General features: G+C 42.4%; 1 protein-coding gene across 3 annotated transcripts in view; it reads left to right on the top strand.

The window, feature by feature from the left end:
- LOC126248711 (C2 domain-containing protein 5) overlaps positions 1–25,721 on the top strand; it is a 219,728-nt gene that overhangs the window by 149,160 nt on the left and 44,847 nt on the right. For all 3 annotated transcript variants that reach the window (XM_049950008.1, XM_049950009.1, XM_049950010.1), the window contains 3 exons: positions 4,629–4,978; positions 25,241–25,374; positions 25,450–25,684. In XM_049950008.1, coding sequence (XP_049805965.1) covers positions 4,629–4,978; positions 25,241–25,374; positions 25,450–25,684 — 719 coding nt within the window. The remainder of the gene's footprint in view (positions 1–4,628; positions 4,979–25,240; positions 25,375–25,449; positions 25,685–25,721) is intronic.

Here is a 25,721-nt window from a genome sequence, read left to right as displayed (position 1 = left end):
CTGCGATACTCCACCTTGAGACCCGCACCAGCTTATCTATGTCTGTATGTATGTTCACTTGCGAGGATACTAAATGCCCCCCCCCCCCCCCTTGGAAAGACCACTTATAACCGAAAATGGCTTGGTTTCTGTGGCAACCACTGTTTCAGAGTGGGAAAGGGTGTGAAATTCCGTGGCAGTAGTTCTACCATCAAAGTAGCCAACGATGATTCAGCGGCAACGATGGTTCAGCGGCAACGATGATTCAGCTGACTCCACTGGAATGGCGTAAGATTTCGGAGGCTAGCAGAATGGCTGGTTTTCCCACATTGGCGGTGTGAAGACTCATCCATGGGTGAGTGAGCATAGGGAAGTGCAGGTTCCAAGTCCATGAGCTCAGCATCAGGAGCTGGAGGAGTTACTGCTGCTGGCACCCTATACCGTGGGCGAAATTAGGATGGCGCATCTGCAGTGACAACAGCAATGAAATTCACATTGCTGCAATTGTTAGTCTCCTATATGGAAAATGCCACAACTGGCCCTGTTTGTTGCCTGGCTTGTATGGAGATGCAAATCCAGTGGATTGCAGACACAACTGATTTGAATGATGGTTCAGCTGTTCCTGATCAATGTCCCCCACAAACAAATGCTGATGTTTGTGTCCACCAGTACACCTTTTAGTCATACCTGCTGCTGGCTAAAAGACTGTGCTCAAACAGGACCCTTTCAGGAAAATGTGGTAGGCCATGATGCTCCGGGGCATGTGAATCGGAGTGCAACAAATCATAGGGGCCCAGTGGCTGGCACACATACAAAAGTTCCAGCAGACTACACCTGTTAATTGGCATAGTCTGGTTTGTGGCCAGAAAGCTACACAATGTATTGTCACTGGACAATGCATCCATGGACTTCAGCATTTGGATCTTAAAAGTTAGTATGAATTGCTCAACTTTCAAGTTATAATACAGGTGAAACGGGGCAGTAGTCAGATGCTGGATACCACTTCAAATGCAAAAAATCTGCACACTACTATGGCACAAATTGCCAGCCATTATTGGATACAAGGATCCATGGGAGCCCTTGATAGCAGAAATGACAGACAACATGTGAATAGTTGCTGTCAGTGTTGCGGAGGATAGTTTGGCTACATATGGGATGTTGGATAGTACATGTGTTATTGACAACCACATGCTTCCCAAAAAAAGGACCAGACAAGTCAACATGCACCACATCCCAAGGGTGCTTCAGGACTGGCCAAGGGGACAACTGATGGCAGCGTAGTCTGGTTCTGTGCACAGGCCGACCAAACATGCACATGTTCAGTATGACCATCAATCACCAGCCAGTAGACGTGGTGCCACGCCACTGCCTTTATATGGAACTTACGCCAGTGCTCCGTGTGCAGCAGCTGGAGTATGCCGGCATGCAAATCCAGAGAGATGACTACTCAACAGCTTTGCTGCCCTGTTGCGAGCATGAGGACCCTGTAGAAAACTTTGAATCAAGCTGGTAGTAGGAAAAATGTATGCCATGCCAAATCTTCTCCCGACAGAGTGTGCTCAGGCCATTCTGTCTGGACTGTCGAGATGATTTTCTGGAAAAGCAGATTGATGGCCATGGTGGGCACAACCTCCTGTACTATTAACAATAAATAAATAAATAAATATCCAGTAATGTCTGCTGTGATGTGTTGTCCAACACAAAAATGAGAATGTCCTCTCAATCGAACTCCCAGTTGGGTCCTGTATGCAACTGAAAAAGTGTATCTGCATGAGCATGCTGGGCAATGGTCCAGTAACGAATGTCGTAGCAATAATTACTGAGAAAGAGTGCCCACCTCTGCTATTCACAGGCCATCCCATCTGGTAGCTTAGAACAAAGGCTGAATAATGTGATCATTGGCTTGAGGTCAGTGATGAATAGCAACATTGCTCCATACAAAAAATGTGAAAATTTTTAATCTCAAAAATGATAGCAAGCACCTCCTTTTCCACCTGTGAATAGTTAACCTCTAGATGACAATATTACAGCAAAGCTATTGTACAGCAAGAAATGTACTGCTCTTTAATTTCAGGAACTTCTTTTCTGGATTATAACATTAATACTATGATAACGGGTTCTTTTTCTTTGTTTGGATATTATCAATAATTTATCTATATGTAATTAGAGCTGTCATTCATTACACCAAGTGAAAGGTTTGTGCAAACCATTCTGCATTTCCTTACTGTTGTTCAATGACAGCCCTTTCTTCTAGACAATCCATCAGCAGACAGTGTGATAATGCTACTACCCATATCAGATAAATCTTTTATGTATATCGAGAGCATTAGTGATCCTATTATGCTTTTTTGGATGCACCAGATGTTACTTGTATTTTTGTTGAAAATTTATTGTCCAGGTTTTTCCGGTAAAAAAATTCATTGAGCCAATTGCATATCTGTGAAAATACTCTGCATGACCGCATCTTTATTATTATTTGACAGCTGTTTCTGAATCTGTTGGCTGTAGAAACATCTTGTTATTAATTGAAGTCCACTAACCTGAGTTACTCTTGTCTATATGAATTCATAATCAGATTCATTTTGGACCTCACTAGATGTAATGTTTCTTCTGGTTCCTATACACACTTCACCCTTCTGGAGCATAATTTATGTTTCCAGTATATGTCCAATGTGTTGTTGATAAGTTCTTTATTCTATACTTCCAGTTTCAATTGGTGACAATTGCTGTCTAGGAGACACTTGGTTTTTGAAACTTCACTGCAAGTGCTCCCCTAGCTAACAACTAATATTTTAACATTCTTACTCTCTGCATTTTATGTCATCTCTGTTGTAGTAGTGGTTTTAGTTGATGGTGTGTTTACTACTGGGATCTCAGAATTTGTCTAAAATGCATTCCACACCTACTCTTCTACCTGAGTGTCTGTTCCTGATATGTAGTGCAAACCTAACCTATCTGTGGTTCCTTTACAAGTCTCCAACTTGTTTTGTAGACTGAGGAATCTACAGTTGAGTTCATCACAGAACCAACAGTGCCTGATTTTGACCTTCCACACAAATTCATACCTGCGGACTGCAATCAGTCCTCTGCATGATGTTACAAATTGACAGCTGTGCTGAGATACCACAGGTGAAGCTAACTGTCTTCACAACTTCCATCAGTCTCTGGAAGAACTGATAATGGCCTCAGGTCCCAGACAACAGATTACATTGGTGACTACATGAGTAATGTATGAGCTGATTGCAACCCTCACTCTCAGTTGCTCCTGGGGTGACCTTTTGTACCTCATGGACTATCCCTCCTGGGCCACACAATGAGGGCCCTTTGAATTTTTTGTCACACCACAACACTACAGGACCCAGCTTGCACTTCATATTTGAACTTACTACAACTAACAGTTCCTTCTTTCCTCACTCTGGTTGCCCAGATATCGGCAGAAGAGAGACAGTGGTTCGAGGGGGAGAGGCAAGCATCACTAACCTTGGGGTAACCTTTGTGCCATGTGCCACCTACTGTCTTTCCAATAAAACAGATCCAGATCTGGACACAACTTACCAGCTACCATCAAGTTATTACTGGGTGACAGGCTAGGGATGTCTGCTGACCAAATTGGCAACAGGATTAACTTGCAAGTTGTGCAGGAGACCACTCTCTCATGCCATCACTGATTAATTTGCAACAACTGTGAATGCTGGTTGCCACATGCCAACACAGCTCCTGGCTTTGTGGCATCACAGTGTGTCCAAGTTCATGATAGTATTAAAAAGCCATCTGGATTCCTCCAACCTGTGCCCCATCTCCTTCCCCTCAGCAGGTTTTCTGAATTGAGCAGATGAGAATGTTCGCTGCAGAATTTTCTTTTTCATGGCCTTAGCCTCATCATGTTCCTGAGTTCTGGTTCATCATTTACCTCCACCCCTTCTCCAGATGCCACCTCAGACAACTGACTGCTCCTCCGTAACCCCCTCCCTCTCCCTCCCTGCCTGCCTGAGGCTTTCTGTGATACTTGTGTGCTCAACCTTGACTTATTAATTTTAACTTTTCCTTTTTTATTCTTTCTTCTGTTCGGGATCTCCATCTTCACTCTGTACCTTCCTTTATCAGCATTTCTACTAGCAGTTCCCTTCTCTGCTTCTCACTCTCACATATAATTGCCTGCCAGCTACCACCTGTCTTGCACACACATACAGTTTCCACACTACTGCAATATTTCCCAATTCTCTCTCAAGTTGTTCTGTGTTCTCACCCAACACCCGTACCATTTCACAATACCCACTACCCACCCCAGTCAGAGTGCAGCATCAGGGGGCAACAGAAAAGAGAGAGAGAGAGAGAGAGAGAGAGAGAGAGAGAGAGGGGTGGGGGGGATGAGTGAGTGAGTGAGTGGGTGGGCATGGGCGTACGTGCGCGTGCTCGCGCTTGCAAATACGTGTTTGTGTGAGTGTACGCAGATGTCCACTGCTCAACACATTTCTTATTTGGTTAACACTTATCTATAGTTGTATTCATATTCAGTTTTGATTTCCAATCATCAGTGCTTTATTTTCAGCATTTTAGTTTCCTAAGAAGTAAATCTATTGTGATGAATTTACATTTGTTTTCTTACAGTTTTGCTTATAATGGTATCCCATCTATAAAATATTTTTCAGGAGGAACGATAAGTGCAAGATCAGTAAAACTTTTGGAGAGAATCACTAACTTGGATGAGCCAGAGAGTAGAGACTCATGGTGGACAGAACTTAGAATGGAAGTGCGATCTCATGCAAGAGCTATTGGCTGCAATGTTGTGCTTGGTTACTCAGAGCACACAAGCATTTGTGATGATGTGTGTGTACTCAGTGCCTCTGGGACAGCAGCTTTCATACAGATGGATTCTGGAGAGAGTTCTACACAGCACCCCATAAGCAGGCATCACCTACAAACAAAAGAACTGATGACTACATCACTTGATCGTACAGATTTTGAGAAGGATAAACCAGTCAGTTCTGTACCACTTTCGGTAAACCCATATGATGATTATCTCTAGTCCTATGCGTGTGAACTTAAATCCAAATAAATAATATAATTTACTATAATTATGAGGCCAAGTTAAAAAGTTATTAGCCTAACACACACACACACACACACACACACACACACACACACACACACACGAGAGAGAGAGAGAGAGAGAGAGAGAGAGAGAGAGAGAGAGAGACTGTGACTGTGACTGTTTTGGCATAAAAATGTGCACTTATTTTGGGATATAGTTGCCCTTCAGGTTAATGCATGTCATCCAGTATTTTTAGAGTGAGTTGACTTCATTCTTGACATACAATTCTGGGAGACCCACAAAACACCATTTTCCATGAATTGCTTTAGATGTAACAATAGAAGGAAATTAAATGATGTCAAATCTACTATGTAGATTATATGTTCTGACAATTTGTATTTTAAATCCGTCAATTTTCCCATTCTCAAAATACATTTTGTTTATCTGACGGAAGATTATTTTTTTTCTTTGCGATCCCAATTTAAGTGAAGTTGGTTTGAAAGACTTGTGTAAATTTAATCAGTTAATGTTTCCCCCTTTCAGAGCTTATCAATAACAATGACCCCTTTTGCATCCCAGAAAAAGACTGGCTGTTATATTTCCAGTAGATGAATTGAATTTTGATGTGGACCACCAGTTTCTTCAAACTGTGTTAATTGCTGTTTTGCTTCTAGTATGAGGTGGTAGACACACATCTCATTCACAGCAAATTAGTTGGATTGTTTTTAAAATGGTCAAAGATTTCTCAGAGATAAATCTTCTAGTAAAATGTACCACATTCTTTGTTCTGATCTGCAGAATGTCCCGTGTATTTTAGACACTTTTAACAATTAATCATCTAATACCATATTGTCAATTATCTAGATATTCCAATCTGTGGTAATGTTTTAGGGATGTCCATAATGTGGATAATCTTTGGGAGGAATATGGCTGTGTTGAATTCAAATACATATTTCTTAACTGCTGAAAATGAAGGATAAGACTTGCCACTATTAATTTTGTCTTTGGATGAATTTCTATTGGTAATAAACAGTCCAAAAGAACTTATTTTGGGACAGCACTATCTTCCATTTTATCCATTTGAAGAAAACACACGTAGCAAAGACTACTTCAGAAAACACATTGACAGCTTTACTTTGGAGGTCAAGTTGGCATTTGATGTGTACAAATGTACAAAAAAATGAGATTACTTTAATACCAGTGCAATCTCTGTGTCATACTGGGAAACTTTTACCTACCCCTTGTATATCTAGTCTCTCAGAGAATAATGTATTAGCTCGAATTGTCCAGTTTCAGGTACAATAGTTTTTCTCTGCAATCTATTCTTTTGCATTGTTTGTTTCCAACTAGTTAGGTGTCTTGTTTCTGAATTACTTTACGTAGTATACTACTTACATGAGAATGAGAATTATTTATTCATTGCAGAATACTGTGGTGAGATGTGTATTATTTGAACCATTTTTCTTTCTTAGTAGAATATTATTTGTGGTTTCATTTTGGTGCTAGTATGACTGTAACGTAATTTTTAAGCATGTTTGGTTATACAGAAAGTGTACTTCATTTTTGTATTACAGTACTTTGTTAATCTTATGAACAAAATATGTTACCTTATAGAGAAATACAAGACTGGTTTGATGAATAATATTTAAATTTATATTATGTCTACCCTCTGGAACATACACCACAAGCACAGCATACTGTGTTCATTTTCGTGAAGGTTACTTCTACAGTCTTGGGGCTAGCATTGCTGTCTTCTAACACACAGAGCTAAGGTTTGATTCCTGGTGACCACACTGAATGTTTCTGTGATGGAAACACTCTGTCTAGTAAGGCCATTTTTCCCCAGATCACTCAACATGGAAACCAACCTGACATCCACCACCTAAAAACTAATCCCAACCTTATACTCTATCTGACAATAGAGCCTCCACCACTGTGGCTATGCCCTGCAGGGATTATCTGGCAGAGGGACCCCATCAGCTGTCAGGTATGTCCATTTACAAGCCCTGCCACCATATCTCCTCAAATCCATGTCCATAACAGAACCTCTCCCTTGAGTGTATCTCCCTTGTCACTTCCACCAATTCCTCCACTCCTACATTTTACATGCTTTCTAATGTATATAAAGCCAGGCACCTGGGACACCTCATTCTTGCTGATTACTGCATCCCCATGGAGAGAACCTCTGCCCTTAGGTACCATCACCTTCACCCTATTACCTGTAACCTACTGTCCTACATTTCCTATGCCAACAACCCACAGTTCCTGTTTCTTTATCACCTGTGTCATCCACAATGCCAATGGTCTTGCCACTATTGATCTCTTACCATTCCCAATGAATGAGTGGACCCAAACCTACTATGTCTTCCTTGGTTGTGATGACCAACTTTATCCTCATCTACAGTCATTCCTTCCGTGAAGGCATCACTTGCAAATAAGTCCATGGTACAGCAATTGGCATGTGCATGGCACCATTGTATGCCAGGCTATTCATCGGTCATTGAGAGAAAACCTTCCTAACCACCAAACATCCCAAACCCTTCACCTGATTCAGATTCATTGATGACATCTTCATGATCTGAACCTCAACATATTTTCTTCATACGCTTTAACTGGTCCTTCTCAGTCCACCAAACTCACCTCCACCTCAAGGACGATTACATCACTACCTCCATCCACATCAAACTTCCAACTAGTAGCAATATCTCCACTTCAACAGCTGCCACCAGTTCCACAAGGGGACGACCCTTCCGTGAAGCTAACCACCTGTCTTCATCACACCTGTAGTGATGAGTAGTCCCTCTCCAAATATTCGAAGGGTCACACTGAGGCCTTCACAGCCTAAAAGTACTGTCCCCCACCTTGTCCACAAACAGATAACCTGTGCCTTGTTTACCCAGTCACCTCTTACCCCCAACATACCCACTGACCAGAGCCACAAAGGAGTATCCCTCTCATGACTCAGCACCACCCAGATTTGGAGCAACTGAGTCACATTCTCTGGTAGGGTTTTCGCTACCTTTCGTCATGTTCTGAAATAAGAAATGTCCTCCTCCACTATCCTTCCAAGCCCTCCTGCAGCAGTATTTGGCACCCACCCATCCCCTGCGATATCATTGTCTATCCCTCTGCCACCCCTGCTCCCATTCTGTTGCCCAATGGCTCATATACCTACAATAAATCTAGTCGCAAGACCTGTACCTTACATCCTCATATACTCCAGTTTTTGTGTATTGTGCATGTGGGAATTGTCCCTGCAACATATCCTTCATTCTCGTAAGACCCCCCCCCCCCTCCCTCCACTTCCTCCTTTTCCCTTTCTGCCCTCCTGCTCCTTGTTATGGCCTGCTTGATGTTGTACCTAACAGCCTATTGTCCTGTCCCCACCATGTCCCTGCACACTCTCTAAGGCAGCACTAGTATATCTTCCCCCATCTCCCTCCTCACCCCCACACCACTTCTGTAGCTTCACCACCTCACCTCAGATGCAGTTGCAGTCATGACTTTGTATTTGGAGGCAACAGTCTCTCTCTCTCTCTCTCTCTCTCTCTCTCTCTCTGTGTGTGTGTGTGTGTGTGTGTGTGTGTGTGTGTGTGTGTGTGTGTGTGAGAGAGAGAGAGAGAGAGAGAGAGAGTGAATTACACGTCCTTAGCCTTATGAGTGCTTTCTGTTTGGGCATTTAAAGCTTGCCATGGGTGCGTCAAACAAGTCATGGAAGACTGAAGTGGTGGGTCATCTATTTACAACAGCTAGTGCTCTGCTTTTGATGGGCTCAATGCTGACACAATGTTAAATATTACTATTCTCTTTTTATTCACTTTGTAAGTAATATGTAATTGGTGATTAAATTTTATCTTTTGCTTAATCATGCCACTGAGCATAAGTCTGTTATTTGTGAATACTAATCATACTTTAAAAAAGAGGACATTTCAGACCTTTTGTGTGAGACCCACATTCATTATTTTCATGATTTTCTGGAGCATATTCAGTAAAGACATTGTCACTGTTCCTCAAACTCTTACAAACTGACAACAAAAGACCCAAAACAGTATTTATCATCTCATCTAAGACATTTTCCATTATGTTGATTGGTTACATAGGAATAATTTCTTGTCCCATGGTGTAATGATCATCAAAGTGTTTTACTAAGCAGGATCTAAGCTATGTAAAAACCTATGTATGTTCTCGAATGTGAAATTCCACTTGAACAGTGCCAGCCGCGCGTTATCCCGGACGGGCGCACTAGCCTTACTAGGTGCGCCCGTCCGCTGTTTGTGTGCCAAGTCTGCGGCTGGCGCGCAGCCAAGATGTCCTTGAGCCGCCCAATCGGCGGGGTCAAAGGTCAAGCGAAGTCGTGCAAGACAGACAATATATAAAACTATTGAGGACGTGGAAATGACAACATCTGCAGCCGACAAGAAGAAGAACACAATTAAATCTGTCGCTGCACACTCGCTGCTAGATGGACCCGCAGTCTTTTGTGGATGTAAATTGAACTTCAGCATCGACATCAACGATACCTTTACCCATGGCAATGGATGGCTGACAGTGGCTATTGTACGAGGAGGAACAGGTGTTCCAAACGTGTCTGGACTAGAAAGTTTCGTCGACAGAGACATCATCGCCTACAAGACTTATCATGTTACTGAATAGATATGACCAACTGTCAGAGTCTAGTGGAGAGGAATCTCTAGTAGCTGTAGATGTAGGAAGTATGCAGCAGACCTCAGCAGTTACGGTGGCTAGGACAGTTGCAAAGTCTAAGAGAAAGAAGAAGGTTCTGCTGTTAGGTAGTTCTCATGGTAGAGGTGTAGGCCAGCAGTTGCAGGAAGTTTTGGGGAGTGAGTACCAGGTCACCAGCATTGTGAAGCCTAATGCAGGATTGGCTCACGTGACTTTTAACATAGGGGGGTTATGTAGGGATTTTACTAAAGAGGATCAGGTAGTGATTGTGGGTGGGGCTGGTAATAGTATTGATAGGGATGGGGAGTATGACATAGATGGTGACCTGGAAAAGATAGCCACTCAGACTGGCAACACGAATGTGCATTTCGTGGAACTGTTTCAGCGTCACGATCGGCCTCATCTTAATACAGCCGTCAGGCGTAATAACATGAGACTTGGGGGTGCGCTGATGACAGAAGGCATGAGTCACATTTCAGTGGTGTCGGTGGAGTCTATCAGCAGGACGGGTTTCACTAGACATGGCCTACACCTCAACAGGTATGGGAAGGGGAGGTTGGCAAACCTTATAGGTGAAAGCATAGGTGGGGGTGGTGGGATCACTCATGGGAAAATTCCGGTAGTTGTGGGTGTTAGAGCTGTACCTTTTTTAGATTGAAGTCAGCTGATAGGTATTCCTGCTTAAGGGAAGTCTCTCTAACAAAGAAACCACTTTCTACAAAGCTTGGGTATCCGATTAATGAGGGAATTAGTATATTTCATCAAAATATACAAGGTATTAGAGATAAAGTTAGTGAACTGCTTATAGATGTTGACTCTGAAATTATTGGTATATCTGAACACTTAAATAAGGAGATAATTCAGAGGCTTCCTTTACCAGGATACAGGTTGGCTGGCAGCTTTTCTAGGAGCTCTTTGCGGTGTGGGGGAGTAGCCATGTATGTGAAAAACGGTATCCCATTTGAGTCAATTGATGTTTCAAAGTACTGCACTGAATAGGTGTTTGAATGTTGTGCAGGTGTGGTTAAATTTAGTGGAGCTAAAGTTCTTACTGTTGTTATTTATAGATCCCCAGACTCCGATTTCACAACATTTTTGCTAAAGCTAGAGGAGGTTCTTGGTTCACTTTATAGGAAATACAAAAAGTTAGTTATATGTGGTGACTTCAATATTAATTGTATAAGTGATTGTGCAAGGAAAAGGATGCTGGTAGACCTCCTTAATTCATATAATCTTATGCAAACCGTATTCTTTCCAACGAGAGTGCAAGGGAACAGTAGAACAACCATAGACAATATTTTTGTTCATTCGTCATTATTAGAAGGGCATTCTGTTAGCAAAAAGGTGAATGGCCTTTCAGATCATGATGCACAAATTTTAAGTCTAAAAGATTTTTGTGCTGCAACACATGTTAAATATAGTTACCAACTTTTTAGGAAAGCTGATCCAGTTGCTGTACAGACTTTTGTAAACCTTATCAAGGAACAAGAGTGGCAAGATGTTTATAGTGCTGATACAGTAGACGATAAATATAATGCTTTCCTCAAGACTTTTCTTGTGCTCTTTGAAAGTTGCTTTCCGTTAGAACGTTCAAAACAGGGTACTAGCACAAACAGGCAGCCTGGGTGGCTGACTAAAGGGATAAGAATATCTTGTAGAACAAAGTGGCAATTATATCAAAACGTTAGAAACAGTCACAATCTAAATGCAGCAGCCCATTACAAACAGTATTGTAAGGTGCTTAAAAAAGTTATTAGGAAGGCAAAAAGTATGTGGTATGCAGATAGAATAGCTAAGTCTCAGGATAAAATTAAAACCATATGGTCAGTCGTAAAGGAAGTGGCATTATAGAAGGTTATAATTTCTCACTTGTTCTTATCACCAAAAATTTTGCTGATTGCATTATGAAGATGCACTGTGGAAAGTATCAGAACCACCTTGTTTTTCTTGGTGACGCATGACATTATCTGAAAAATTCAAGCATTGTTTTTCCTACCTCCTGGTTCTTTGTTTGTGTAAACTCTGTGGCTAATTTCAGGTTTATTCTCTCTTATAGCTCCAACCAGAGTAAGATTCTTTTGAAGCAAGTAACCAGCTAATTTTGTCTGCTACTGCTTGAAGAAACATTTGCCCCTGAAAGCTCCTAGCTTTTCATCTATAGTGCAGTACTCCCAAACTAAATAAGCATTTGTACAATTTTCCATGAAAGAAGAAAATATTTCAGATGTAGAGGTTTAATTATCAGCCTTCTTTTATTTCTTCTGAAATATGCCCCCCCCCCCTCCCCTCCCAGCGGGTTCAGGGGTAAGAATAGGCTCACGGTATTCCTGCCTATCGTAAGAGGTGACTAAAAGGAGTCTCACACGTTTTGGCCTTTATGTGATGATCCCCTGTGGGGTTTGACCTCCATTCTTCAAAATTTTTCAGAAGAGTGAGCCAGTTGGGGAAGGGTGCCTTACATGGTGCACTGTGTCCATAGTGCGTTTAGATCTTTAGCCTCCTTTCTCGTTGTAGCATTGCAGTCCCGCTATTTCTCCATCTCATGGGCAAGGATACATTCCTGGGTGCAGTTTCCGCTATGCACTCTGCCGTGCCACTTTCTGCGGAGACGTAGACCATGGACTCCTTTGCAGCTGATATCCAGCACGGTAGCCAGTTTGTTGTGGTGGGGTCGCCATATACCCTGTTGGTTGTAGCCCCCTGACAACACAGGAATTACTCTGCTGATGCCTACACCATTAACTCCCAATGTATGCAAAGGAGTAGATGCCTGTCTGCCTGGGGCATCGGGACACCCGGCAATGGGTATCCTGCCAGGTGGCCCTTGCTGAGGCTGGGTGGCGCCTGTGGGAGGTCCCTTGGTCAGAGTGGTTGGCATTAGGGCAGATGACCCACAGTGAAGCATGGTACATCATCTCTTACTGGTGGCCAGCCGCCAGCAGTCTCTAAGTGTTCAAGGGCACACTTAAATGCGCAGAAGTATGACCCCAAATCGTTCCCTTCCCTATCCACACCTTGGGAGGAGTGAAAGTCTAAGGATGGCAGTGATTCTTATTCACCCCAGTACCTTGTCTCTACGCGAGTTGATGGGGAATAAATTTATGTCAACGAAGCTTCAGTTTTTTGTGGAGCATTTAGGGGACAAGTTTGGGGAGGTGTAGGGGCTTGTCCAAAATGTGGTCTGGGTCAGTTTTGATAAAAACAGCATCCTCTGCCCAGTTGCGGGCATTACTTGCTTGTGACAAGTTGGGGGATGTTTCAGTTGCCATCACGTCCCATAAGAGTTTAAATATGATCCAGGATATTATATTCCACAGGGACCTTCTTTTGTAGTCTGATGATAAGCTGCGTGCCAATTTAGAGTGGTGAGGTGTTCATTTCGTCCGGTGCATCCACCGGGTTCTGAGGGATAATCAGGTTGCCATCAGTGCCTTAATCTTGGTCTTCAAGGGTGACACATTACCTGAGAAGGTGAAGGTGATGGTCTACTGCTGTGACGTCAAACCCTATATCCCTCCTCCAATGTGGTGCTTTGAGTGCTGGAAGTTCGGCCATATGTCTTCCCGCTGTGCTTCCAGCCTCACGTGTTGAAATTGTGGATGCCCGCACATCCCAATACTCCATGTGCCCCGCCTCCCACCTGAGTCAATTGCGGAGATCATCATTCACCGTGCTCGCCAGACTGCAGGATTTTACGGAAAGAGCGAAAAATCATGGAATATAAGACCCTGGACCGACTGACCTACACTGAGGCTAAGAGAAAATATGAGCGCACGCATCCTGTGGCTATGACCACCTCATATGCCGCCACTATGAGAGCAGCTGTAGCCTTATCCGTTGCACCATTTCCAGCCAGCACTCAGAGCCGTAAGACTACACCTGCCCCCTTGATGGTGGGGGGCACTACCCTCCCTGTTGCTCCTGCACTACCTACTTCGGGGGCAAACCTCCTCCCCCTACCCCTCTCCCCCCCCCCCCCAACTATCAGGGACATCAGTCCCCACTTCTCGCCAGGTAGGGGTCCCTTGGGTCACTCCTTTCCCGGGTTCTGACCGTTGGAAAAGCAGACACCCACCAGTGGCTGAAGCAATCACAGGTCACTGGTTGTAGGGCTTCGCGGTCCTCCTCCGTCCCTGAGACTGACCCAGTGAAGCCCATCCAGCCAGAACCACCGAAGGAACAGAGAGTGAAAAAAAAAAAAAAAAAAAAAAAGAATAAAGCACCCAAGAATCCAGACCTTGCAGTGGCACCCATACCACTGCTCCTAACAAGCTCTGTATCTTAGAATGAGATGGAGATTCTGACATCCACTGAGGACCTAGATCTCGCTGGACCCTCAGACACAGTGGATGTTGAATGCACACGTACTCAATCGGTGGCAGCGGGTGACCCAGTGGCATAATCTGTCTTGTTGGTCCCTTCACATCTTTTTCGGCCATGGACAATGTCATTCTGCAGTGGAATTGCAACGATTTTTTCCACCACCTTGCTGAACTCCAACAACTTATCAGCCTTCACCCTTTCTTATGCAGTGCTCTTCAGAAAACTTGGTTTCCAGCGATGCAAAGCCCCGCCCTCCATGGCTATTGGGGTTATTATGAGAATCGGGCAGCTTATGAGAGGGTATCTGGTGGCGTCTGCATTTACGTCCTTAACTCTCTTTACAGCTAGTGTGTACCTCTTCGAACACCTTTAGAGGCTGTCGCTGTTCGGGTGGATGCCTCAGGCTGTTACTGTCTGCAGTATCTATCTTCCATTGGATGGTGGTGTCCCACAGCGTGTATTGGCTGCGCTAATAGCCCAACTGTCCCCATCTTTTTTGTTACTGGTCAATTTTAACACCCATAACCCTTTGTGGGGTGGCTTGGTGGCAACAGGCTGAGGCACTGTCGTTGAGCTGGTGTTTGCACAGCTCGAACTTTCTCTCTTAAATAATGGTGCCTCCCACACATTTCAGTGTGGCACACGCATATACTCAGCCATCGACCTTTCGGTCTGCAACCATGGCCTTCTACCATTTGTCCAATGGAGTGTACATTTATGCGGTAGTGACCACTTTCTGATCTTTATGGCACTGCCACAGCATCACTCTTCTGGGTGTCTCCCCAGATGGGCTTTGAATAAGGCTGACTAGGACTCATTCGCCTCCATTGCCACTATTGAGGCTCTTTCTCATGATGCCATTGATGTCGTGGTTCACGCGGTCACCACCGGCATTGTTTCTGCCACAGAATCTGCAATTCCCTGTTCTTCTGGGTCACCTCGGCAGAGGACTGTGCCTTGGTGATCACCCAAGATCACTGAGGTGATTAGAGATCGCAGGCGGGCCCTTAAGTGCCATAAGTGGCACCCGTCAGTGGAACACCTCATCGCCTTTAAACGGCCCCATGCCCGAGCCCACCGCCTTATTCGCAGTCGGAAGCAGGAGTGCTGGGAAGGGTATTTCTCCACCATTGGCATCCGTACCTCTCCATCGCAGGTTTGGACCAAGATTAGGCAGCTCTATGGATTTTAGACCCCCGTCAGCGTCCCTGGGCTTTCCCCGAATGAACCAGACACGATTGCTGTACTCTTAGCATAGCATTTTGCTCAGAGTTCCGCTTCTACAAATTGCCCACTGGCCTTCCACTCCCTGAAAGAGCGGTTGGAACGTTGGAGTCTTTCATTCCATAAGTGCCACCCCGACTCGTACAATGCTCCATTCAGTGAGTGGGAATTCCAAAGTGCCCTAGCCGCTTGCACCGATACAGCTCGCAGGCCAGATCGCACCCACTTTCAGATGCTCAAACACCTCTCGGTGAACTGCCAGTGATGCCTAGCGACGCCTCCTAGACCTTTTCAACTGTATCTGGGTTGAGGGTGAGTTCACGTCACAATGGCGGGAAAGCATTGTCATCCCTGTGTTGAAACCTGGCAAGAACCCACTGGAGGTGGACAGCTGCCGCCCCATTATTCTAACCAACGTTCCGTGCAAGTTGCTTGAATGCATGGTGAGCCAGAGGCTGAGTTGGCTACTTGAGTCTTGGGGCCTTCTGGGTCCGTCTCAGGGTGGGTTCCGTAAGGGCTGCCCTGCCACCAATAATCTGGTCTGCCTGGAGTCTGGCATCTGTACGGCCTTAGCCCACCATCATCATCTGGTTGCCATCTTTTTTGACATGCAGAGGGCATATGATATAACATGGCGACATCACATTCTCACCACACTTCATGGGTGGGGTCTTAGGGGCCCGCTCCCAATTTATATTCAAAATTTTCTGTCACTTCGTTCCTTCCCCATGCAAGTTGGTTCCTCCTATAGTTCCTCCCAAGTTCAGGAGAATGGGGTCCCGCAAGGCTCTGTCTTCAGTGTCTGCCTCTTTTTAGTTGCTATCAATGGGCTAGCTGCAGCTGTGGGAACATCCATATCGGCTTCTTTGTATGCTGATGTCTTTTGCGTATACTATAGCTCCACTGGCATTGCAGTTGCTGAATGGCAACTACAGGGCGCTATCTGCAGGGCGCAGTCTTGGGCCGTCACACACGGCTTCCAGTTCTCGGCCGCCAAGACTTATGTCATGCATTTCTGCTGGCATCGCACTGTTCACCCTGATGAGTCGTGGCTTTATTTTGACGGTGAACCTCTTGCCATGGTGGAGACGCATCGGTTTTTTGGCTTGCTTTTTGATACCCGGTTGACTTGGCTCCCTCGTATTCGGCAGCTTAAACAAATGTGCTGGTGGCATCTTAATGCTCTGCATTGCTTGAGTCACACCAGCTGGGTTGCCGATCGGTCTACCCTTCTCCGGCTGTATCAGACATTGATTCAGTCCCATCTCGATTATGGGAGCCTGGCTTACGGTTTGGCATCGCCTTCTGCATTGCGGTTGCTTGGCCCCGTACTTCACTGCGGGATCCGACTCGCAACTCCACATGAGCCCTGTAAACAGCATACTTGTGGAGACTGGTGTCCCTCCATTGCGGATCCGGCACCAAAGCTTACTGGCTGCTTATGCTGGACATGTTTGTAGCTTGCCGGGACATCCCAATTACCAACTCGGTCGTCCATCTTCTCGAACGGCGGCCCTAGTCACGGTGTAAGATCGCGGTTCGCGTCCGGGCTCTTCCTCTGGGCTTGTGTTTTTCTCTCACCCACCTCTTTTCCGGGCCCATTTACGTACATCCCTGTGGTATGTGCCCTGCCCATGCCCTCGGCTGGATTTGGCACAGGGCCTGTAGGACTCAATCCCTTCTGAGGCCCTCCACCGCTGCTTTCTTTCCATCCTTGCCGCATTTCATGGCTCTGACGTGGTCTGCACCGATGGTTCAATGGTTACTGGTTGAGTTGGTTATGCTATTACTCTTGGGGATCATTCTGAACAATGCTCATTGCCGGCTGGCTGCAGTGTTTTCACTGCAGAGCTGGTAGCCATCTCTCGCACCCTAGAGTATATCTGATCCTGCTCAGGTGACTCCTTCGTCATCTGTAGTGACTCCCTGAGTGGTTTACGAGCTATCAACCAGTGTTTTCCTCACTCTCATCTGGTGATGGCTATCCAGAAGTCTGTCCATACTCTTGCCCGTTGCGACCACTCCGTAGTTTTTGTGTGGACCCCAGATCATGTCAGCATCCCGGCTAATGAACTTGTTGACATGCTGCCCAAACAGTGAACCGACCATGGAGATTGGCCTTCGGGGATGTGATCTCCAGTCGGTATTGCGGCAAAAAGTCCTTGGTACTTGGGGTGATGAATGGCGCTCCCTGCCTTCCCCCAACAAACTTCGGGTCGTCAAAGAGACTACCGGTGTGAGGCGCTCCTCCTTGCGGGCCTCTCTCAAGAACTCCGTTGTACTCTGCCGACTATGCATTGGCCACACCTGTCTGATGCACGGTTATTTATTGCGCCACAAGGACCCACCTCTCTGTTGCTGTGGTTCAGCATTGACAGTGGTCCACATCTTATTGGACTGTCCACTTTAAACTGCTCTCAGGCAGACGTTTGTGCTGCCTGATACGCTCCCTGCACTTTTGACAAATGATGTTGCCATGGCAGGCTTAGTTTTGAGTTTTGTACGCACAGGGGGATTTTATCGCTCTATGTGAGTGTTTGCCTCTTTTTTTTGTGTTGAGTCTGGCCTTTGGCCTATGGTTTTATATTGAGGTTTTTAGTGTGTCTCTTGGTGGTTGGCTTTCCCTTTTTTTTGTTACCATGGTCGGCCAACCACTGTAAAAATCTGTGTGTTTTTTAATTCCTTCTTTCTGGTGTTTGTCTGTGTCTTTCTTGTTCCATGTCATCCCTTGTTACCTCCGTTGCTTGTTTTTACTCCATGATCATGGAAAAAGGGACCGATGGCCTTTGTAGTACGGTCCCTTCAACCCTCACAAACCAACCAACCACAAGTATTCTTGTTGCTGTATCTCAAACAGTATAAGGGGATTCTAAATGGTCTTTCACTCATTGTCTGATGACATAACTCAATTAACATTTTATTGGAGGCCGATATGTCGTGTGTGTTTGTATGATTTTCTTCTCTTGCTGCACATAAATACAATATTCCTAAATGAGCTTTTATTTAAGTTGCATCCGTGTGATTAGTATCCCTTTCTCTGGAATAATGTCCCTTTACTTCAGGTATCTTTTTATTAATGTACTCAACAATGGCAGAGAGCAGCTCATTGTCAAAAAAGCATTTCCAACATTACATTGGTGTTCTTGCATTCTCCACAGCTCCTTTCACTCACGGTAAGTGACTGACGATGTTTTGTCATCAAGTGCAAACATTTTTTTTTTTTTTTTTTTTTTTTTTTTTGTGGATACATTTTGACCATTTTGTAGAGTTGTTCCATTGTAGAAAACACTTGCCAACATGATTATCACTGGAATCTGCATCTTTCTCAGTGCCAGTATTTTATTGTCTTGTTTCCACACTGTCTTCTTTCACATCACTATAAATGCCAAACCCATCATCTGAGTGATCATCTTCCTCGAACAACAGCTCTAGTACTATTTCCCTGTCACATTCATTTTCAAGGCTGTAGTTCTTCTGTGAGCTCGTATTGGATCTGAACATGAGTGAATACCTGTTATTGGCAGCGATTACTTACAACTACTAGATTTTTTAAAAAAAGTAAAATATTTACCCATAGTAACGGCAAAGGTCGCGGGTCCTCTGGTAGACTCCTGCAATGCAGCTGTAGTAACAACCCCTTCTCTTCAACACTGTACTGCAACTGATGTGTTGTTGATGAGCAAAATATATTTGCATTTAGTTAACTGGAAGGTAGATGGCACCACAAGCCTGCCAATGTATCTGATGGACAGTACTGAGTAAATAAAGTTTACCTGGCATCTGTGAGATGCCATGTGACCACTCCAGGGTTAAAAGTTAAGCATGTTTGTTACCTGAAAAACACAGCTGTGAAGCTGAGAACATTTCACATTTTCCTTGTATCCTAGTATCAATCCACATCCTATGACCTTCTTATGTTTCCTGGTGATTCGACCAATGTAAAGTTAAAATATAACATTTTCTTTAAAGAGGTACAAGGTTAGCTGCCAATTGTTTTATTTAACTCATATTGATTACATTGATTCAGTGAGTTTCACAATTTTGATTTTTAGATGCAACACAGAATGTTTCCCATAGTTACTCTTGATATTACACTTAACAAAAATCAAAATAGTGAAAGTTAATGAATCAGCATAATCACATCACGAGGAAAAGAGAAGTGGTTGATATGAAGTTCTCAGGGTTCCAGTCAGGTGAGTTCGTTGAAATGGCATGATATTTCTCCCATCATCTTCTGATGAGTGCCTTTATGAAGTGATTCTGCCAAAAGTGACTTATCGAACAGTCATTCCATTTCAGTGAACCCACCTGGCTGGAAACCCAATAACTTTATATTAATCCACATCTAGTTTATGTTTTTGTCTCATGTACACAAGATACTGAGGAATGTTTCAGGAATAAATCTGAAATGCCTCAGAAAAAATCATTCAAGGAAGTAGACAGTACTCTGCATGTAGCAATGTGTTCTTAGGATGTGGTGTAGAGTTGTGTGGTGGTCCCTACTGCACTGATGAGATCTGTCATGATTGAGTCATATTTTCTTTAAGTTTAGTGCCATTTGCTCCTATTGTTTCCACTGGTGCAGTCAAAGCCTGAACCTGAGTGTGAATACCAATATCACAGTATACAATAAACACCATCTAGGATGGCTGACTGACTCAGTTCACATAAAATAATGTTCTAATGTAGTCACTATTGATTTTAACATGTGTTGTGACTTCTGTCAGAAATGACTAATTATGTGGCTTCTAAATAAGTCACTGTTTATCTTTTTTAAATGATGTTTCAGTTGACTTTGCGAAACCTATGCATGTCCAGTCACTTTACAATAATTAATCATACATGTTACATTATTTAAAATTACATAGGGTGAATCATATTCCAAGAATGCCTTGGAGAAGAGTTTCTAGGTTGTGAAAAGAAGTTAAATATGTGAATACAGTACTGGTAAAACAGAGTGTATTGAGTTTGTGAATTATATTATAACTAAAAGCATAAATTTTAAAAATATCCCTTGTTTTCACTGGAGTAGGAATTTGCCAAGAGAAAGTTCACTTGTAAACTCTGTTATAATGCCTACATGATGTTGAGTAAGCTCTGGCAGGTTAGTAAATACATGTGTTTTCATGTGTGTGACCATTCAGTGCTAATGGTAAACTTGTGAAGTATTGGTAAAATTAAGTCTTTAGTCTTTGTGTTATTATTATATTATTTTTTGAACAAAAGACGTAATTGTCTTAACAGAAGAATTATATATGTTGTACAACATTTGTTGTTAGTCAGCTGCCAAAATATGAAGCTCTTTCTAAGAAGTCCCTGCAGGAAGTTATTGGAGTAATACCTGAAGTAATTCTTGTAACCCCACCTCTGTTCTAAAAATGTGGTCTTTTTTAGTAGAGTTTCCCAAAAACTGATTACATAATTTGTGAATGGTCACATATTCATTTTTAAATCACTCATGCAGTGGAAATGTTGCTGAGGTAAGGCAGTTTTTTAAGTATAGAGTGTTGGTTTTGCAATCTAGGATGTAATCTGTCTGTAGTACCAAAAACTGATTGCTATCTATTTCTTGAACTTCATTGTTTGCATACACTGTAACAGGATGCTCGGGCATTGTGTGAGATTTACTAAATAGGCTGTACTGAGTTTTTTCAGGATTAAAAGAGAAGTTATTTGTCTTGAAGCATCTATTGATATATTGACATATTTAATTAACTACCCTTTCCGTAAGAGGACCAAGAAGACCACAGACGAAGTAACATTTTCAAAGTTTGTTGAGAAAATAATGTACTTAGAAATAGTAAGCCATCTCAGCAGTAATGGGGTACTTAGTAAATCACAGTTTGGATTTCAAAAATGCCACTCTACAGAGACAGCAATATACAATTTCGCTGCCCACATAATAGAGTCTTTAAATAGTAAAATGTCACCAATAGGAATTTTTTGTGACATATCCAAAGTGTTTGATTGTGTGAACCATGACTTCATATTACAGAAATTATAATTCTATGGTATAAATGGCACAGCATGTAAGTGGTTTAAGTCTTACCTGCAGAACAGGAAGCAAAAAGTTTCTTTATATGGTTTAAATGATTTAAGGAAGTTTCCAACTTCATGTAACTGGGGTGAAATTACGTTAGGTGTTCAACAGTGTTCGATCATGGGTCCCTTTCTGTTATTGATATATGTGAATGACCTCCCTTCTTATCTGAAACAAGAAGTTAAACGGACACTGTGTACTGATGACACAAGCATCATTATTAATCCAGTAAAAGAAACTCCAATAGAAAATGATAAAAATAATATCTTTGCAAGAATTATAGATTGGTTTTCTGTGAATGCGCTTGCTCTGAAATTTGAAAAATAAATAAATAAATAAATAAATAAAGACACAGTACACCCAATTTTCTACTGCAAGGAGTACAGTTCCTTCAATAAATATAACATATCAACTGAAGTTAGTAGCCAGGGAGAGCATACTAAGTTTTTGGGTTTGCATATAGATGAGAATCTTAATTGGAAAATTCATATTTTGGCTCTCCTTAAGTGACTAGGTTCAGCAACATTTGCAATCAGAATAATTGCCAATTTTGAGGATATAGAAATTAGCAAGCTAACATACTTTCCATACTTCCACTCTCTGATGTCATACAGAGTAATATGTTGGGGTAACTCAATACTTAGACAAAAAGTATTCACTGCTCAAAAGAAAGTGGCTAGAATAATGTGCGGGGTTCCTAGTTGCACATCTTGTAAACATCTCTTTAAAAGGTTAGGAATTCTTACAAGAGCGTCGCAGTACATTTACTCAGTTGTTCTCAACAACATGGACCAGTTTAAAAACAACAGTGACATTTATGATTATAATGCCAGAAGAGAGAAAGACTTACACTGTCCTCTACTTAACCTATCTTTGGCACAGAAAGGAGTAAAATATGCTGCTGTAAAACTTTTCGATAAATTACCAGATGAAATAAAATGTCTGACAGACATCAATAACAGTTTTAAAAATAAATTGAAATCATATCTCCTTCACAACTCCTTCTATACCATAGATGTAGTCTTGAATAGGAATAAATAAATCTATAGGTATAATATATGCATTTTGTGCCATTTAAGGAAATGGGGGCAGGTAATAAAAATTTTAAGCTTTAAAAAAGAAAAAAGAAAATGAAAAATCCTTCATTCATGTGTGCATTTCTTATGCGTTTGGCATGTTCCACATCATAATGGTTACCATGAGATTTATTAATGGAACACATAACTAACTAACTAACTAGAACAATTTAAACAATACTGCATTTAAATAGGATGAAAACCTCTCGGATGCCAGCGTTCAGTTCACTGCTTCCATTGGTAACTGAGTAGTAATTTTGTGTGTACTCTCCCCCCCCCCCCCCCTCTCACTCTCTCTCTCTCTCTATATATATATAGCCGGCCGCGGTGGTCTCGTGGTTCTAGGCGCGCAGTCCGGAACCGTGCGACTGCTACGGTCGCAGGTTCGAATCCTGCCTCGGGCATGGATGTGTGTGATGTCCTTAGGTTAGTTAGGTTTAAGTAGTTCTGAGTTCTAGGGGACTTATGACCACAGCAGTTGAGTCCCATAGTGCTCAGAGCCATTTGAACCATTCTATATATATAAAAAACACACACACACACACACACACACACACACACCCCTTATGTTGTTGATAAGTGAAGAAGTGTGAAGAGGCACGTATTTTTGTTGTGTGATAAAAGAATATTAACTCTTGTATCAATCGAGATATTGAAGCAATTACAATTTTTTAAGTAGAATGATATACGTATTTTAACAGCATCTGAAAGCACTTGAAAGGATGAAAGGATGAGTACAATGATATAACGCTTGTTTTAATTTTGAGGTTGAAACTCTTCACAAAAGAATTCAAGAAATATTGTAAAATGGAAAGGCAAGTCAGCCAGAATCGACTATTGCATTGTAAACGTGTTCATGCCAGGCTACATTGTTGTACTAAACCTTTTGACCATTTACTTGTCTGCACTGCAGAAATAGCAGGAACTGTGTCATCTATTTGCAGGTCATTTCTGCTTCAACATTTTTTGCACGTAGACTTATACACCAATGGAGAGGAGTTAGACATGCTACTTTTATATGATGAAATGTCAAAGAAATGCTGTCAGAAAGGTATGGCGGTATAGGCATGTTTATCCTGATCCTCACTGTCCATCATGCCAAGCCCTTGCATGAGTTACTACGCACAATAATGTGCACAGGTAGTGTCATTGTCAAACAGAGGATGAGTATGAAGACTGCAACTGGCTGAGCACATGAAGAAACTGTTCTAGCTACAACACTTATCAGTCTCCATGGTGGCATGAGACATATTGCCTAGGAATGTGGTATCAGCCAGATGAGTGACATTTGCGCGTTGCATCAATATAAATACCACCCTAGCATCTGTCACTACATGAGGCCCTCAAAAGACATGACTTCCAACATCGTATAGTATTCTGTCTGTCGGATCTGCAGCACCTGGGAGACAACACATTTTTCCAATGTGTGCTCTTTACTAACGAAGCAACATTTGTGAACCATGGCAATAAAAATTTATGTAACATGCCCTATTGTGCCATGGAAAATCCATGCCAGCTTTGTCACATACAATTCCAACTATCGAGGAGTGTGATGTGTCATCAAAGAAAATACCATTGTTGGATCTTACATCATCCAAGGGATGTTGAATGGAAATACATATGCACACTTTCTTACAAAAATTCTACCTGCTCTTCTAGAAGATGTACCACTGCATAAGTGACAGTGTACGTGTTTCCAACATGACGGCTGCCCAGGTGCAGATACTGAATGAAAAGTTTCCTGAGCATTCGATAGGACAGAATGCTGTGGTACAATGGCCAGCCAGATTCCCTGATTTGACTACTCCTGGTTTCTTTGTGTATGGAGCACTGACCACAACTGCACCAAATGATAAGCACCATTGAATCACCACTTTAAGCAACTGCACAGACGTTCGTCTGTTCATTTATCTCTCCAATGGTGATTGCAAATATGCCTTGCAGTTAATGGTAAACAATTTGAGCACTTGGCTCAGTAAAGTACACAACGTTTCATTAAGAAAATTATTTAGTTTGTGGGTGACATATTGGTAGCCATTCTGAATAAAATGTTTAGTTTATTTAAGTGTATTCTATCTAATTACAATTTCAAGTAGTACCTGTAGACACATTTGTCTGGCAGCAGGTGTTTCCTGTTTAAGAAGCATTCCAACACCCCCAGGCAAATACAGGTTAGATTTTTTTTTTTTATTTCAGAGCTAAGAAAGTTGTTATAATAGTTTTTTAAATTCTGTCAATGGGGCATTTATCATCATGGAGTATTAACAACGAGCATTTATGTTTCGGCTTTGACAAGTAAGCAGCTCTGGGGAGGGTTTAAATGGAAAACTGCCTGACATAACTGGAGTAGTTTTCACAAAAAACCTAGAAATATACACATATTTGAAATATTTTTCCTAAGCCCCATCTGATGCACCAGAAGCTTGCTTATGCCATAGTTCCACATGCTACAAAAATCACAACCGACTCTGTAGCTATGTTGTATAAGAAATGAGATTTTATCTTAGCAGCATAGGTCTGTCTTGCTGCATACAATGATGGTGCATGGCGTGAGAGCTCTGCAACAAACAAACTTATTTCAGTATATCAGTTGATAAATAATTGAGACCATTATCAATACAAAACATTCTGTGCCCCTCAGTGTACTATCAGTTGTGAAAAACCTCATTTTGGTATCTGGAACCATCTGCTATTTGATCAGTGGTCTCCTTTACTACTAAAGTATTTTTTGAATTATTATCCATGTCTTTCATTGCAGTAGCAAGCATTTCGTTCCATATTTACAGAATAACTCCTAATGTGTTTGTGCTGACTATTTTTCAATTTTAAGATCTTCATGTACAAATTAAGTAACTGTTAAATTAAAATTTCAATTACTTTCAGACTCTTCCAAAAATGCAGTGTGTTCTGGAATCTTCAGATGGTGATAATGTGCCAGCATGCAGTATCTGTCACATTCCTTACAGTGAAAGCAGTGTGCCTTTCAGGGTGACAATGATGAAGTGTGTAGTGTGTGGGTGAGTTTGTATATAGCAGATTTGTTTAATTACTAATTCTAGAGCAATGCATTACACAGTTGCTTATTTTTAAAGGAGAGGAAAAGTTCCGGATGTGCTGCTTACAACAATTGAGCCTCCTGAAGGTTTGCCAACAATGGGCAAAGGTTGTTTCTTGCAAGCATATGTGTGTCGCCCAAAACGTGTTCTGAGAGGTGAACTGAATGCAAAAGAAATTTCTGATGGACTGCCTTTCCTTGAATATGAATTGCATCGATTGTTACTCATAAAACTAAAGCTTGCTGGTATGAATTCAATTTTTGGACTCAAGGTAAGCAATATCTATTAATGTGGTTCTTAGAAATTTA

This window comes from Schistocerca nitens, chromosome 3 (genome assembly GCF_023898315.1).
Source record: "Schistocerca nitens isolate TAMUIC-IGC-003100 chromosome 3, iqSchNite1.1, whole genome shotgun sequence".
Lineage (NCBI taxonomy): Eukaryota > Metazoa > Arthropoda > Insecta > Orthoptera > Acrididae > Schistocerca > Schistocerca nitens.
The sequence above is the reverse complement of the archived record's forward strand: the minus strand, read 5'-3'. Positions and strand labels throughout refer to the sequence as shown.